The 16,902-nt window shown below is 45.3% G+C and overlaps 1 protein-coding gene across 1 annotated transcript; it reads left to right on the forward strand.

Annotated features, from left to right (window-relative positions):
- Positions 1 to 11,817: 11,817 nt before the first annotated feature.
- ccn2b (cellular communication network factor 2b) lies at positions 11,818 to 15,686 on the forward strand (the record flags this gene model as incomplete). Its single annotated transcript, XM_080525197.1, has 5 exons — positions 11,818 to 11,945; positions 13,197 to 13,413; positions 14,033 to 14,284; positions 14,718 to 14,929; positions 15,381 to 15,686. Exons 1-5 carry the CDS (start codon positions 11,892 to 11,894, stop codon positions 15,684 to 15,686), a joined length of 1,041 nt encoding a protein of 346 aa, XP_080381323.1. The 5' UTR covers positions 11,818 to 11,891.
- Positions 15,687 to 16,902: the final 1,216 nt, after the last annotated feature.

The following is a 16,902-nucleotide window of genomic DNA, read 5'->3' on the forward strand; positions in this document are numbered from 1 at the left end:
ACACACACACCACCACACACACACACACACACACACACACACACACACACACACACACACACACACATACAGACAGGTAATGTTAACCAAGGTTCTTCACAGTAGAGTTACTCGACATAGACTGAAACGGTGGGATGATTCACAACAAAGTCAAAGTCTGTAACAGTGTCAGGAAGCAGCTCAGAAGGTGATAATTGCTCTCTTTTTCCGTTTCGTGTTTGTTATGCACCTGCCTGTAAACCCTGCTTTGTTCCTGACTTACTGGTTGCCCTTTTTCCACTGCAAACATACACCCACCCTCTGTCATCCATTTATACAGCTGGAGGTTTTTAGAGAAGGCACAACAGCTGTGCGTTATACCAACTGATCTTTTTGGAGACAGGCAGTCATTGTGCAGGGCCATTCAGAACCGCTAAATTTAGAAAGCCCAGGGCTTCTTGAATAAAAAACAAACCGTCAACAACAATGAGGAGCGAACCCACCAATAGATTTAAGCCAGCTGCCATAACTTTGAATTGAGTTAACACTTCTACTCATTTAGCCTCACTCTCTCCCAATGATTACCACCTGTGCAGCGGTCGATTGAACAATGTGTTCCCACTGCCAGAGAGAGTACAGGATTTCTGATACACTATCCTCTATTAACATTGAGGTTTTAATCACAGTGGAAACTAGTCACTACTGGAGCTGTCAGTCTTCTTCTCAACACTGAAGCTCAGACAGGACTGGCTAACCAATCAACCATGTCGAATGATGATGATGATGATGATGATGATGACGATGATTATGACCATTGCTTCAGCTGTTTACATTGCCCTCACACACACGCGTACTCACATGACACATGCACATACACACACACACACACACACACACACACACACACACACACACACACACACACAAACACACAGACAGACACACACAGTGCAGCTGAGGATCAGGTCAGGGCCACTTCGCCCCCCTCCTCCGCTAATACCGTAAGCAGGTGTAAACTCTGACGTTAATCCGGTCTCCTTTTTTATATTCAAGAATGAAAAACAAGTGACGAATAGTCTGCAAGTGGAAAAAAGCCAGACAAGTCAACCCTCCTGCCTGCTTGTGTTATTCTAGCCTCCTGAGTGGGTCAGTTCGCGTGGGCAGCTGGGTCAGACTGTTACAACCTCCAGTCCACCCCGCCCTTGGATTCAAACAGATTCATCTTCATATGAATATATACGCTCACGGAACACTTTATTAGGAACACTATATTAATACTCCTCCCTTAGCTCTCAAAATAGCTTCAATTCTTCGTGACATTGACTTCCACAAGATGTTCGAAACATTCCTTTGAGATTCTGGTCCATGATGATGGATGATTGCATCACGCAGTTCCTGCTGATTTTTTCAGGTGACTGGGAAGGCCACCGAAGAACACTGAACTCATTGTCCAATGTTCATGAAACCAGTTTGCGATTACTTTTTCTTTGTGACGTGGTGCATTATCATGCTGGAAGTAGCCATTAGAAGATGGGTAAATTGTGGCCATGAAGGGATGCACATGGTCAGTAACAATACTCAAAGAGGCTGTGGCATTCAAGCGATGATTGATTGGTATTAACGGGCCCAAAGTATTCCAAGAAAACATTCCCCACACTATTACACTACACATGAATGATAAGGTGTACAGGTGTTCCTAGTTCCTAGAAGTTTTCGGTGACTGTATAACCTTTCATATTTAATTTTCTGCCTGGTCTGGCTTAGCGGGTGTCTTGGGGGGCCTGTAGTGTGTATGGCAAGGAAGGCAATGGTGTGTGTGTCTGTGTGTGTGTGTGTGTGTGTGTGTGTGTGTGTGTGTGCGTACGAGTGTGCGTGTGTGTGTGTGTGTGTGTGTGTGTGTGTGTGTGTCTGTGTGTGTGTCTGTGTGTGTCTGTGTTGAAGTCATAAGACCCGGATGCCTCATATACAGTCATGTGAGAAATGCAGGACACCCCATGACATATTTAGTTATTTATCATTATTATATAAGAAATAATAATAATAATAAATAATCTTTACTTTGATCATTTATTTAACAAGAAAATAACAAAGATGCCAATTCCTACTGAGGAAAATGTAGGACACCCTATGCCCTAATAGCTGGTATTGCCCCCTTTGGCTGAAATCACCTCAATTAGACGTTTCCTATAACTGTCTGCCAGTCTCTGACATGGATTGGGAGAAAGCTTTTCCCACTCCTCCATGCAGAATTATTTCAGCTGTGTGATTTTTTTAGGGGTTTCTTGCATGCACAGCCCATTTCAAATCACCCCACACCATCTCAATAGCATTAAGATCCGGGCTTTGACTTGGCCTTTCCAGAACTCTCAATTTTTTTCTTTTAGAGCCATTCCTTGGTCTATTCACTGGAATGTTTTGGGACATTGTCATGTTGCATGGTCCACATCCGCTTCAGCTTACATTTTTGGACAGATGGTCTCACATTTTCCTCAAGCACCCTCTGATACAATAAAGAATTCATAGTGGATTCTATGATGGTGAGCTGGCCAGGCCCTGCTGCAGCAAAGCATCCCCAAACCATAACATTTCCAACCCCATGCTTTACAGTTGGTATGAGGTTCTTGTGCTCAAATGATTCATCTGTCCCAAGCACATTGTTCCGGAGGTCCTGGTGTTTGTCTAGGTGTTCTAAGGTAAACTTTAGTCTTGCCCTGATGTTTTTTTTACAGCAAGGGTTTCCTCCTTGCACACCTCCTATGAAACTCAAACTTGACGTGCGGTCTCTTTCTGATGGTAGATGTACTTTGACATCAACTGTGGCAAGAGCTACCTGTAGGTCCCTTGATTACATTTTAGGATTGCTGGGGACTTCTTTAAACATCTTGTGGTCTGCTCTTGGTTTGAACTTGCTAGGACAGCCAGACCTGGCCATGTTGGCAGTCGTTTTAAATGTTCTCCACTTGTAAATGATTTTCCGGACAATGGAATGGCTGATTTATAATTGTTTGGAGATCTTTTTAAAAATCGCTTCCCAGATACACATCTACAACCTTCTTTCTCAAGGCCTCAGAGAGCTATTTTGATCTTGCCATGGTGATACCACTTCACTTCAACAATCAAGAGCAAACCAAACAAAATATCTGAGGTTTAAATAAGACAGGCTCCTCCAAAATCCTCTCTTACGATGTTCTAATCATTTGCATCTGATGTGGAGCACTTGATTCTAATTTTAGGCATTTTAAGTAGTAATACATGTGGGGGTGTCCTAACCTTTTCCTCACAAGGACGTTTCTTGAATTACATCTTACAAACCATTTCTAAAAGAAATGTTTTCAGTTTTATTTGTTTAGTTATAGTACCTCCATCTCTCAATATTGTTCAAATGAAGATCAAATGTCCATAGGTTTAAATAAGGTTTTCATGATGTGTCCTATCTTTTTCACATGACTGTAGGCCCATTCAGGCCCATTTGTTGCTACAGAATGCCCCTCACCAGCCTTTCCTCCACGCCAAATTACCCCGTCTCCAGACCCAAGGTTGACCAGCCTTGGGCGGTGGTGTTGTTTCATGCCTGTTGGGATTTGTCTGTGGGATGTAGTCTACTCAGCTGGGGGGCTCTCACTCTCTCTTGCAGCCTTACATAAGCTACATTAACAACAAACCTAGCGTAGTTATTTTCCATCAGGGCACGCAAGGTGAAGAGGCTCAGTGGGAGGAGTCAGGAGAGTTCCTGTACGTCTCCTCTATGGTTTAAACTCATTGACCTGATGCAGCTGTCCCCTGCAGCTCCGACCTCTGTACCACGTGGGTTTGTTCACTTACGTGTAACCCTGCAACACTGTGTGTGCCCTCCTGGCTTCACCACCGGGCCTTCAGCCCTTCAGACGGTGGAACATCCAGTCTTTAACTCTCTCAACCACTAAACCAAGTTCATCTTTCCTGTAACTAATATCTCGTGAATAACAGCCCTGATATAATAACGATTGTAACGTATGTTTCGAATGGAATTCCCACATATATTAATGACAGCGAATGCAGCACGCCAAGAAATACAAAATTCCTCAATACCTCAAGGGGTGTATTTTCCATATCATACAGGCCCCTCACCTTACAGATTATAACTAGTAATGTTTCCCTCTTGCCCAGAATGACCCTGAAACATTCACGTATGGCTATGAAAGTTTACAAGACCACAGCAGACCACAGACATCATGTCTCTCTGCCTCCCAAGAGTTGTCTCTCTTCTCTCTCAACTACAGTTCGTTCGTTGACCTTTCTCCTCTTGGCTCTGTTGGACTGATGTTGGATCATGCAACATGACGAGACTGCTGCTCACTGTCGTGTAACTGTCCCTATTCCCAGTGGGAATCTCTGATCTCTCCACTGAAATGAACTGCCCTCGGATGGGCCACGCAGACGTTTACGATCTGATGATGCAGCCACAGGTCTGAGTCACAAAACATCGCCGGTATCTCAACTGATTAAATCTCTCTGTTTTCACCTCCTCCTCCTCCTCCTCCTCCACCACCAAAGCACCGCAGCGAGTAGATACCGTAAATACAGACCACCAGCTTTCACGCTTTGAGTCAGCACAGGCTTTCCAAGCCTGTTGGGATTAAAGGGAAAATTGGGAAAGATGGAGGATTAGACAGAGCGAGGTAGCATTCCAGAAGCAGGGAGGAGACATGCATGCAACCCAGAAGGCAAGTGAGAGAGAGTGAAAAGCATAAGTGTTCCAAACCAAACCGAATCTGATTGTCATTAGAAGCCAAGTCAATCTCAGGTCGACCGACTCTGAGTTATGTTCCTCCTCTTCTATCACTTTCCTCCAAGGCGGACACACCCAGAAAATGTCATCCATTTCCTCTCGTGAATGGATGGAGAACGTCCTATAAATCAGACCAACCCAGGTCTTTCCATGGCCTGTATGAGAGGTCCGTGGCAAACACATAGAGTCGAGGCAAAGCTCACAAACTGGGGAGTATAGGGAGGACCCCAAAGAGCCTAGAACTCTAAACCACAGTCATCGGTGTGGCTGACATCATATTGCATGATTCTGCAGGGCCCGAAACCAACAGGACCACCCCAGAGCTTTGGTGGGGTTTCCCTCTCAGGAATAGAACATGAATTTTAAGCTCCATAATTCACTGATATCTTTTTTTTCCAATTAAAAGCTTTGCGGGCGTTCCCTTCGCCTCCCACACAGAGACGTCTGTGAATTGGAACGACAGTAACATAAATATATGATCTCTGAAGGGAACAAGAGTTTATCATGACTGTCACACAATTATCATCTGCTTGTAGTACATACTGTATTCAATGCAAAGCCCAAATGCCATTATGCAACATCCCTCATGTGTGACTCCCAACGGTTTGAAGAACTGGTTCATGTTTGAGGGATCAATTCCTGCTGAGACCATATATACAATAAAGGAGTATGTTATCACTGAACTGTAAGTTTCTTTGGATAAAAAAGCAAGCTATATGGAATACACAGTATAGATAGTACACAAAGCAAGGACAACTATTTAGGGCACAGTACATTACAGATGGATTTTTTAAATGGTACAGTTGGTTTTGAATTGCCACAGAAATGCAGAATGGGAGAGGAGTAAATGACTAATTCAGGCCATTTGTGTTGGTGACAATCCGGTATTCACTGATTTGTGTTTTAACAAAGTGGTCGGATCCAGCTGATGAAACACAGGTTTACTGGAATCGCAGGCCTGGGAATGTGGGACAGAGCAAAGGATCGGAATTTTTCACTGAAGAAGGAAAGCTAAAATGTGTTTGGGCCATCCTGGAGTACGGGTCAATGCCCAGTTAAACAGAGGGGGATAAGTATAGAACAGGAGGTCAGCTAGGGATATCATGGTCTCCGAACCGAAGGAAAGGGCAGGATATGGTTCACTGGCTTGTAATATGGATGGAACGCCATCAGCTTTGGGGGGTGGGCTGCTGGGCAGGTGTGGGAACAACCTGTATGTGTGTGTGTGTGTGTGTGTGTGTGTGTGTGTGTGTGTGTGTGTGTGTGTGTGTGTGTGTGTGCGTGCGTGCGTGCATGTGTATGTGTGTCTGTGTGTTTTAGGGACCATCTCGAAGTGTAACATCTGTGCTGCAGACCGGAGCCCTTGTCTGTCATTCCTCCATCCTGTGACACAGGGTTGCGCGGAAGGACAGGCAGATGTTCTGGAATGAACGGACATCACCCCGAAATTCTATTTCCCCTTTGGAAGGACCAAAAGGCTTGACCCTAAACCACCATCGTAATTCAAAGAGCAGAGAACCGAACCCACAGACAAGAAAAATTTTTGGATATTGTATTTCACTGGTATGTGCGTATGAATTGATGAAGCAGAATTTGGCTTTCCCCCCATGATGTGATGAAGTGTAAGAATTCAGGTGTTGTTTACCTGCATGCTAACCTGGGCGAAAAGCTACAGATGCTGTACAGTGTAAGCATCGACGAAGGGACAGAAAGCTGGCAACGAAAAGAGTGAAATTGAGTGAGCTGTCTTCAAGAATACCTGCTCCCCAACATTACCAGACGATGCTTCAGAACACCAACTCACCACAGCTATGGGACAAAGCGTCCTTCTCAAAAATTCTTAAGGCGAAGGAGAAGGTGGGGGGGAAAACAGAGGGGGGAGGGGGCGGGGGGTTGAAGGGGAAGAGGCAAAAACGCAGGCTAGCCAAGCGTGTGAGGAATGTACCAGACTTCAACAACATCCTGAGGGAACAGAGACGGAACGCAGCAGCCAGGCTCCGTCCAGGAGCCCGGGCTATTTTTAGCTCCAAACCCTCACCTCATTAAAAGAGGGGGTGCTTTTGTAACCCCAGCAGGTCTCCTTGAGGCCATTATTTTGGGCAAAATAACCAATGCCTGAGGATAAGCTAGAGCCACATCAGACAGAGAGGGTCTGAAACTCATCTCTGTTTCGGCCCTCTTTGAGTCTCTGCCCGCATGACACAAATTATGCAATGTAGGCATTGGCGTTTTTTCAGGTTTTCAGGCTCAGGAAAAGGTGGACCTTATTCCCCATTAGTCTTTTTTTCGGGAACCGAAATTCTCTGCGGTCCTCTCTCTTGAGCTGCTCACACTCCCTAGCCCAAATTATAAAACAACATTACATTTCATAACTTCTATGTTTTTTCACTTTCTCTATTTGAAGTCAACTTTGACCAGACGCATGATTACTACTAGGAATTTACATGGTAGCAGCAAACTGGGCCACGGTAATGTCCATGAATTAAAACCAGTACTGAATCTCACTCAGATCTACCCTTTAAAGTCTTCAATGTCTTCGTTCAACCTCCGCTTCCAGCAACAGGGGCCCATAAGTGAGACAATATAGCACATAGCACAATCTTTATTTCTAGGATTTCTATGATCCACCCTTTCATTCATCCAAACTATACATTTGGGTCCACACTTTATGAGTAACTCTCATTAAACTGAGGTGGGACTTGAGTAGGTCAGACAGCCCTGCTATTGATGAGAACAAGGCTCTTCTGGGGCGATGTGGTAGAGAGATGTGGGACTCGACAAGACTCTGGGTCTGTTTCTGCCAAGCGTGGGCCTTAAGAACGTGTCTCCCAAAGATTAAGTAAGTGCCTGTCGTCATTCCCGTGTTCTTTGTGATGGCGGTGCGATATGGGAACAGCACAGTCATCAACAACATTCTCACAGGAGGATCAAACTTGCAGGGAGACGCCTATGGAAGCCATTATGGCACAAAAACAGCGGCAAAGCCCCATGCCAGAGCTCCCACTTTGATGTAAGAGGATATGAGGTGTAAGGTATAATGCTGAACCAGAGGACTTGAGTGCAAGGGGGTTCACAGGGCAACTATCCCGCAGGAAAAATGGGAAAATAATAAATAGGAGGATAACGTGTACGATTAAAGTATTGAAATAAGGTTTGGCTGACGAGCGGGAGCCCGACCTTACACTGTGTGAAAGAGTCTCTCTTATATCACCTCAGCAGGAACTTAATCCCCGACACAACATTTTTTTATTTCTGTTCCCGAACACTGTATTTTTCAATTGAGTCCTGTGTTTGCAGCCTTGTACAGTTCAAACCCAAACATGATAATATTGACATACATTTGGTGTTCAAGTTCAAAGGATTTGTCTGTTGCTGGGAGGCGACAAGCGAGGCTTTCTCTCCCATGCTGAAGTAGATGTTTTTCTCCCCTGGGGAGTAGAGGTTGGGTGGGGGCTGGGGGTCAGGGGTCAAGATAGGGGCCTCAGCATGACCGTGGTCTTGTTGTGGTCTGGTTGTTCCATACTCTTTTGTTTTTTGATCTCCTCTTTAACATTAAGGTTGTTAAAAGGGATAAAGTGGCAGTTAATGCAAGCGCAGCAACCTTCGATCAGAATTTAAACAAAAATAAACTCAACCAGATATCAGTACAAGTAGGAACAGTAGGAACGTTGTTTTGTTTTCCCCTCTGAAACATATAGATACTGGCTCTGATTGACACGATGCACCAAACACTGTCGACACTAATTACACGGTTTGGTAAGGTGAAACGTCAAAGTCAAAGTTCAGCACTCTGCCATGAATATCACAGACATCATCTGATCTAGGGACAACTGGCGTGAAGGAAACCCACAGTCAAGGCCCACCTTCACTTTCTGAAATCTCAGCAGGAAAGTTACCCAACGTAATCAGTTTGTCTGCCCTGATCACACACCGCTTCGACGGAGGGCTCCACCCAGCCCGCTAATCCTGCTCTAATAACGCTGGTCAGCGCATTGACAGGTGAGGTCATCGGGGCAGGAAATGGGAGTCAGCTGAGATAAAAGAGCGCGCTCCGTGGTGTGAAAGGATGGTTGACTGTGTGAGGTTGTGACCCCCCCACTCCATCTCCCTCCTCGGCGGGAGATCCAGGAAGCGGACGATAAGCTTGTTGTGGCCCTCACACGTAGCCTGTCTGCGATACGAGACAAGGGAGGGGACGACCCAGGCTGAATCTCTCGGAGGATGTTGATGTCTGACATCGCTGTGATGAGGGAAAGAATGTTGTTGTTTTTTTGCCTCTGGAACCAGAGTGTGTTACAGTTGGGTCTTCGGAGACTCCTCTGCAGCAAACATATGATTTCCAAAGGATTTGAAATGTGTTGACTTTGTGATGAAGATTTAGTTCCAGGCAGCTAAGAGCTTGGTTGCGGTCAGTGCATTCATGGCTCTCGCTGTTGGCTGGAGTGAGTCATCATACAGTAGTGGCCAAAAGCATCAGGCGGGGAGAAAAGCCAGCCGAACACCTTTAGTCATTTGCACCAATACAGGATGCAATCAACTCTGCATGTCCTGCTGTGACTAACCGTCCTTTGAGTCAAATGACTTGTTATGACTTGAGGTTGACCTGACAGGGGCTGAGGTCACGGTAGTAGTCACCTAAACACACCCGTCAAACCCCTGACTGCCTGTCTAGAATCACCTTTACAGTTCCAATGCCTTGGAAGAATAAACTCATATTGCATTTAACAATATGACAACAAATCACACATGCCATATAAATGTCTTCCTCCCTTCCTCTGCTTTAAATCAGCATTGTGGGGACTGGCCCCCCAGTGGCCATGCAAGGCATCACAACAACAAGTAAGTCCACTGTGGCATGTGGATGGATGTGGTCAATGATTTGCAATGAAAGCAATTCTCCAAACATTTCCGTAAACACTGCTTTAGGTAATTCAGTTATCTTGTGAACACTGAATCCTCCCACAAATGGCCCCTGGATGCTTGCCCAGCATCCAGGGGCCAACTAAATGAGGTGTCCTTCCCAACACTCTGTAGTCTCTTCACTGAAGCTGGTCTGAATTCACACATTGTAGCCATCAGCCTGTAGTCAGCTCAGAGCAGGGACGTCTCTCGCGGAGTGAGAGTCAAGGCGCTCGCTCCGCAGCTTTCGCAGTTTTTTGAAAATTTAGGGCACTCCTTAGTTACGGTTGTGTTTTGAACTTATGTACATGTTTCAGCTCTCTGAGCTTGGAGCTCTGGGCCCTGCGTTGCCAAGGCACGATTTCCTTCAGCCAGCTCCGGGGAGCAGGAGGCACTCTGCCTGCTGTCACATTCCGGCTCCTCTGGTTCCCAACCAAGAAGAGAAAACCAACCGCAGGGAAAATACAGTGAAAATACAGTGGAGAGGGCCATTGCAGAATGAGAAAGAGAGCGAGAGAGAGAGCGAGAGAGCGAGAGAGAGAGAGAGAGAGAGAGAGAGAGAGAGAGAGAGAGAGAGAGAGAGAGAGAGAGAGAGCAAGAGCGAGCGAAGGAGTGAGAGAGTTACAGAGGAGCTTGTTCATTATGTTGGCAAATACGACCCCTTGTGTGATTGTGCTCTCTGTGGCGTTTGGGCAAACAGAACCTCTTGACTTTGTAGGTACACACACACAGCTTCATGCGTTTGGCATGCCTCAGGAAATAGCTGCCTGCCGGGCAAGAGGAGGACATTTTTTGTTTTTCCCCCATATGTGTTTCCTATTTAACACCTGACAGTGAGTGAACAGGCTGTTCTTGACATTCAATTATCCTGTTTTTTCTTCTCTGTACTGACATGACAGGCATATCCCCCAAGACATTTTCATTCATGTGCATTGTGCAATTTTTAAAATGTATTTTTGATTTATTAGGATGCAAAGCATTAGCTACTCTTCCTGGGGTCCACACAGAACAAGAAATCATCACAACATATAACAAAGAAGAAAAGCAGTAACATACATAGCATCCATTAACACAAATAAAAAAACAAATAAAAGTCAGCAATGCTCACAGCCTTGTTTTTTTTGTGAGCATCACAAAACACATAACAACAATACTTTTTAATTATATTCAGCTTAAATTACAAAGAAAATCACCTCCCTTTTAATCAGGGACCTGGACATCTTTTCTCATCCCATGTTGTAAGCTTCTGTAGAATCGTTTTGTAACAGAAGTCTCAACCTGTCTGTTGCATAATATTACTCTATGGGATATTATTTTGATGCTCCGCTTGTCTGAGCTGCTAAGTAGAGTGTCTGATGGATCACTAAAAGCTGCCTTGGTTGAATTAGAGCTTCACCTCCTGCAAGACAAAATACCTCAGAGGCTCCACTATATATGGAATGTACATGTACTTATAGGAAAGGTACAAGAGGGTCAGAGTGTGTGGGAATGAAGGACAAATGACAGTCATTTAGAGTACAGATCCAACATTGGCAGACAGTGAGGCCCACTGTGAAATGAGCGACCACCACCTGTTGTGTCTGTACATATCACCTGTAATTACCTGGGTACATGTGACTATCAGACTGGTCAGAGTTTATTATGTAATACCTGTATCATGAGACCACATTGCACATAATAAGGTTAACCAGAGCCCCCCCCCCCCACACACACACACCACCACCCCTTTTTAATCAATTTCATTACCCTTGCCATGCATAGCCTATTACCACATGCCAATGTAAAACTTTAATGATGTACTTTAGTCTAAATTGCGGCCAAATAGGCTAAAATGTTCTCCAGCAGACTGTGTCAAATTAAACTCACAGACATCATTGTCAGTTCCCGCTTAGAGAATACACAAACATTCCACCTGGCTGGACGTCTGTCTCAAAAGGTGAAATTTGAAACAGTGGGTTGATTGAGCGGGCTGTCTGTAAGGACTTGTCTCCTCTGAGGAATTAGGAAAGCCATCTGGAACTTGAATATTTTCACCCCTTCGGGTCGCGTGGCATAACTTTTGTTTCCTGGGCTACACCCCACTGGCGGAGTATTTAAACTAGGGGTTCTCCTCTCCATGCCTCAGTCTAGCCCTCAAGCTTTACAGCAACGAGTGAACGGAACGGAACAGAGCGCGAAAAAGGAAACTCCTTTAACTCCTTTCTGACTGAAGGAAAACAAACGCACGCTGCTGAAATAACGCATCATGTCTGAGGAAATTACCAGCAGAATCTGCCTTCTCCTGCTCATCATCTCGTCGGTGAGTGCTTACCTGCCATCCAATATGACAACTCTTTCATATTAGTAACACAATGATGTGTTGAATTTGGATTTCTTTTAATTATTCTAAATAATTTGAGACATGAAATTATAATTATTCATATGTATTCTCTCTCTCTCTCTCTCTCTCTCTCTCTCTCTCTCTCTCTCTCTCTCTCTCTCTCTCTCTCTCTCTCTCTCTCTCTCTCTCTCTCTCTCTCTCTCTCTCTCTCTCTCTCTCTCTCTCTCTCATTTAACGGACTGTTGGTGTATGCGTTGGTAGCTATTTGTTATAATTTACCAAAATGAAGAATAGCTATAGCCTACACTTTTTGGAACGCAATATGCACTGAGCAGCTGAAAAACATTCCATGGGGGTGGAGTCTGTCAATGCAATGTGATGGAGAAGTGTGGTTGTTTTAGTTCGGGTAGGCTATACTGACTTTATTGGAATTCAGAAATGTTATTGGGGTTTGTTAATTTGGTCATTTCTACAATGTTTACAGAAATGTAAAGAGAATGAAGACATAATACTATGTCAACTAATACGGGGAAGGTACCCAACAATAAATGGTATAATAAGATATAATGACAGTTTAACTGTATGCAAATAATCAATGCCATGGCTTTCTGATTTACATTCAGGTAATGTCAATGTCTTATTACTAAACTTCATAAAACATCAGTTCTTGAATAGAATGATTGTACATTTAATTAGATAAAACCACAAAGATTGATCTTGAACTTTATCTCGTCTAACATACAAAGCGTCATATGCAACAATGCTGTCTACCTCCGCAGCCTAAACAGACCCAGCCAAATAGAAGAGACCTATTTTACTTAAATCTAGTGTAAGCTCCCCCTCTTGTGGTCGCAAAGGGTATTACATTTATTGTACACAAAAGGAGAATCATTTTCCATTTGACGTTATAGACATTTAGCAGACGCTTTTATCCAAATCGACCTACGATAAGTACACAACCCTAACCCTGAAGTGCGTGAATCAACTATACATCACAGTCATCGTACGTAAAACATTCGATGAACAACAAGTTGTTCGATGTTAGTGCTAGACAAAGAAAACAAGTTGTCTAGCTGAAAGGGGAGTGGTATTTGTTTTTCACACCAAATCTCCCCTTTAAATGAATCCTGACAACAGCCGCTATGCTCACTACACATTTTAAGCACGCTATGGTTTTTATTCATTCACACTATGCTACAACTAAACTGACTGCTTGTTTCCTGTCTGCAGACAATGGCCCAAGACTGTTCTCAGGCCTGTGACTGCCCCTCCAACCCCCCTCCCTGCCCCTTTGGCACCAGCCTGGTCCTGGATGGCTGTGGCTGCTGCAAGGTGTGTGCCAGGCAGGCAGGCGAGCCCTGCACCCTCCTGGAGCCCTGCGACCACCACAAGGAGCTGTACTGTGACTACGCTCTGCTCAGCGACACTGAGACTGGCATCTGCATGGGTGAGTTATTTATACAGTCAATGTAGCAGTTTTTAACATTTACATTTTACATTTTTGGCATTTAGCAGACGCCTTATTCCAAAGAGACTTACAATTAATAAATTTGACTAAGCAAGTGAATCATCAATCCACCAGTCGTAGCAGGAAGAGTAATCTAGCTCAGGCCCGGGGCCATTGGCAGTCTCAGTGATAGAAGGAAAACGCCTTTAAAAAAATATATAGACATTGGAGAACAGAGAAACAGTACAAGGGGGGCAGTAGAAGTCATGTGGGACACAGTAAAGGGGAAAAGCGGGTGTCTCAGGAGACGCAGTGCTGGGGGGTAGTCTCAGGAGGAGCAGTTAAGGTGTAACCTGAAGAGATGGGTCTTCAGTGTCCGATGGAAGATGGGTAATGACTGCAGTTCTGAGCACACCAGTGTAAGAGATAAATAAACCAACAAGCTGGGTGTTTTGTTTTATTTCATTTCATTTTGATGAGCAACGTAAGGCCAATGTAGTGAAAAACCCCAACCATGAATCATGTTTTTGCAACATTATAATGCTGATTATAAAAAAGCTTGTAGCCTAACGTAATTACATTAGTAATTGAGCTCGGTGTCTCCTCTCTCTGTATTCAGCCCAGGAGGGACAGACATGTGACCTAGGCGGGGTCATCTACCGCAGTGGGGAGACCTTCCAGCCCAGCTGCAAGCACCAGTGTGTCTGCATGAACGGCGAGATCGGCTGTGTGCCCACCTGTGCCAGTGACGTGCGGCTGCCCTCCCCCGACTGCCCGTACCCACGCCGCATCCAGATCCCTGGCAAGTGTTGCGAGGAGTGGGTGTGTGACCAGAGTCCCCAGGACCACCCCTTCCAGTCAGCCATGGCTGGTGAGTTCTCCTCTGCAACAACAAACTGATCCTTTCTATTTCTCTCTGTCTATATTTCTCTTTATACATATGATACGTATCTCTCTCTCTCTCTCTCTCTCTCTCTCTCTCTCTCTCTCTCTCTCTCTCTCAAAGCTGAACCTCTTCAACATCTCTCTCTTTACACCTGATCCATCTCCTACTCTCTCTCTCTCTCTCTCCTGTCTCTCTCTCCTATGTCTCTCTCTCTCCCTCTCTCTCTCTCCTGTCTCTATCTCCTATGTCTCTCTCTCCAACAAAAAAACCCCTAACCTCACACCCTCCCTCCCTCTCTCTCCTTCTCCCCCCTCTCATTCCTTCTGTTTCACCACTGATCTCCTCCCCCCCCCCTCCCCTCCCTTGGCCCTGTCAGGCTCTGAAATTCACCCCTTGGTCTCCTCTTCCCCTCTGTCAGTCTACCGGGAGGTGTCAGCCCACGGGCCCGTCCTGGAGAGCCCTAGGGACAACTGCATCGTCCAGACCACCGAGTGGAGCGAGTGCTCCGCCACCTGCGGCATGGGGGTCTCCTCCCGGGTCACCAATGACAACGAGCAGTGCCAGCTGGAGAGGCAGACCCGTGTCTGTATGATCAGACCCTGCCATGTCGAACAAGAGAAGGACATCAAGGTTGGTACCCTAGCCCCCCCCCGCCCCCTTGGCCCTAGCCACCCCTACTGTAGCAGCATAGAGTAACACACTATTGAGTATTGCACTAGGGCTATATTATGGTATGACATGCCAGCAGCGGAGGCTGGTGGAGGTAGAAATCGGAGGACGGCGGCTCATTGTTACATGGTGTGTTCCGTTCCATGCCACTCCTCCTCATTCCATTCTATGCATTCCATCCTCCGATCGATTTCTACCTCCACCAGCCCTCCCCTGCATGACATGATCTTCCATGCCATTTCTCACCATTGATAAGTGAGTGCCGTTACACTATATGCTTTTGAGCACCACACATATGAATGAGGTATTCCAAGACACTCAAAGACGTTTTGTTGGACGAAGGTAAACAGCTGCAGAGCTCTCGTAAAGAGAATCACAAGCTAAACGTCCATACTTGGTCTTGGTTCCACAGAGGGGGAAGAAGTGCGTCCGGACCCCTAAGACCCAGCGCGGCATGCACTTCGAGCTGTCGGGCTGCAGCAGCACGAGGGTCTACAAGCCCAAGTTCTGCGGGGTGTGTACGGACGGCCGCTGCTGCACCCCTCACTCCACCGTCACCGCCGAGGTGGAGTTCCACTGCCCCGAGGGAGACACCTTCAGGCGGAAGATGATGTTCATCAAGACCTGCTCCTGCCACCACGACTGTCCACGAGACAACGACATCTTCCTGGCGTCCAACACCCGCAGGATGATCGGGGACTATGACAATGACATGTGAGCGGCCGCGGCGGCTGAGACACATGTGTTGCACACATGAACACACACAGACGAACACACGAACACATGAACACACATAAACACACACACATACACGAACACACGAACACATACACAAACACACAAACACACACACATACATGAACACACAAACACACACACATGAACACACACACATGAAGACATACACGAACACATGAATACACACACGCATACACAAATACACAAACACACACACACATACATATGAACACACATACACACATGCACACGCACGCACGCACGCACACACACACACACACACACACACACACACACACACACACACACACACACACACACACACACACACACACACACAGGATCATGCATCCCTACCCCTCTCAATGCACTCACACACTCATAGGCAGCTGTTTGAATTTCTGGTAACCCCACCTGACCCTACCACCTATAGGCAGGTCAACCTAGTTGTGAGACTGCAAAAAGAATGTGTGATTTGAATATATGAAGACGAAAAGCATGAGAACGATACTTTTAGGTTTTCTTTCTTTTTTGTTTGTTTGTTTTTAGTTTAACGCGCAGCTTTAAAGTCACCCGGCTCTTTGACTGGTCTGCCCGTATGTATACAGAGAGATGCTGTATGGTGGACCTGACGCACTGAGGACTCAATAAGAGACACTTAGCAGATCTTTCTGGAAGGTTTATTCACACTCACTGCTTTAGTGCCATAGGAAGATAATATTGTAGCATACAGCAGTAGATAGGGGGCGCACTGAGGCACTTACTAAACCAAATGTCACATCTTGACATGGAATGATAGAAAATGACATTTAAAATGTATTTTTTTCATCAGTTGAGACATAAATATTTAGGATATGTTTAAGACATGCCTCAACATCTGTGTAATATTGAGTTGGTGTAAATACACACCTGACAAAAAAACTATTGGAATGTTTATGCTGATTTAGTTTTTTAAACTTTTCAACATGGACGTTACCTGAATCTTTCACCTTTTTTAATCACTTAATTGTTTGAAGGTGAATTGCTGACCACTGACAGATGTTCAGTGTAGTTTGAGGGGTACAATTGGGTCAGAGTTTGGGTCTCTCTTAAATTTGCTCTCTCCGACCCTGATTGCATCCTCTCAGACCTACCAAGTAGACGTAAATGAAGAATAAAGAATTGATCCAAAAACAAAAACAATGTGGCTTAGCTGA

This window comes from Nansenia antarctica, assembly GCF_963989245.1.
Source record: "Nansenia antarctica genome assembly, chromosome: 3".
In the NCBI taxonomy this organism is placed as follows: domain Eukaryota; kingdom Metazoa; phylum Chordata; class Actinopteri; order Argentiniformes; family Microstomatidae; genus Nansenia; species Nansenia antarctica.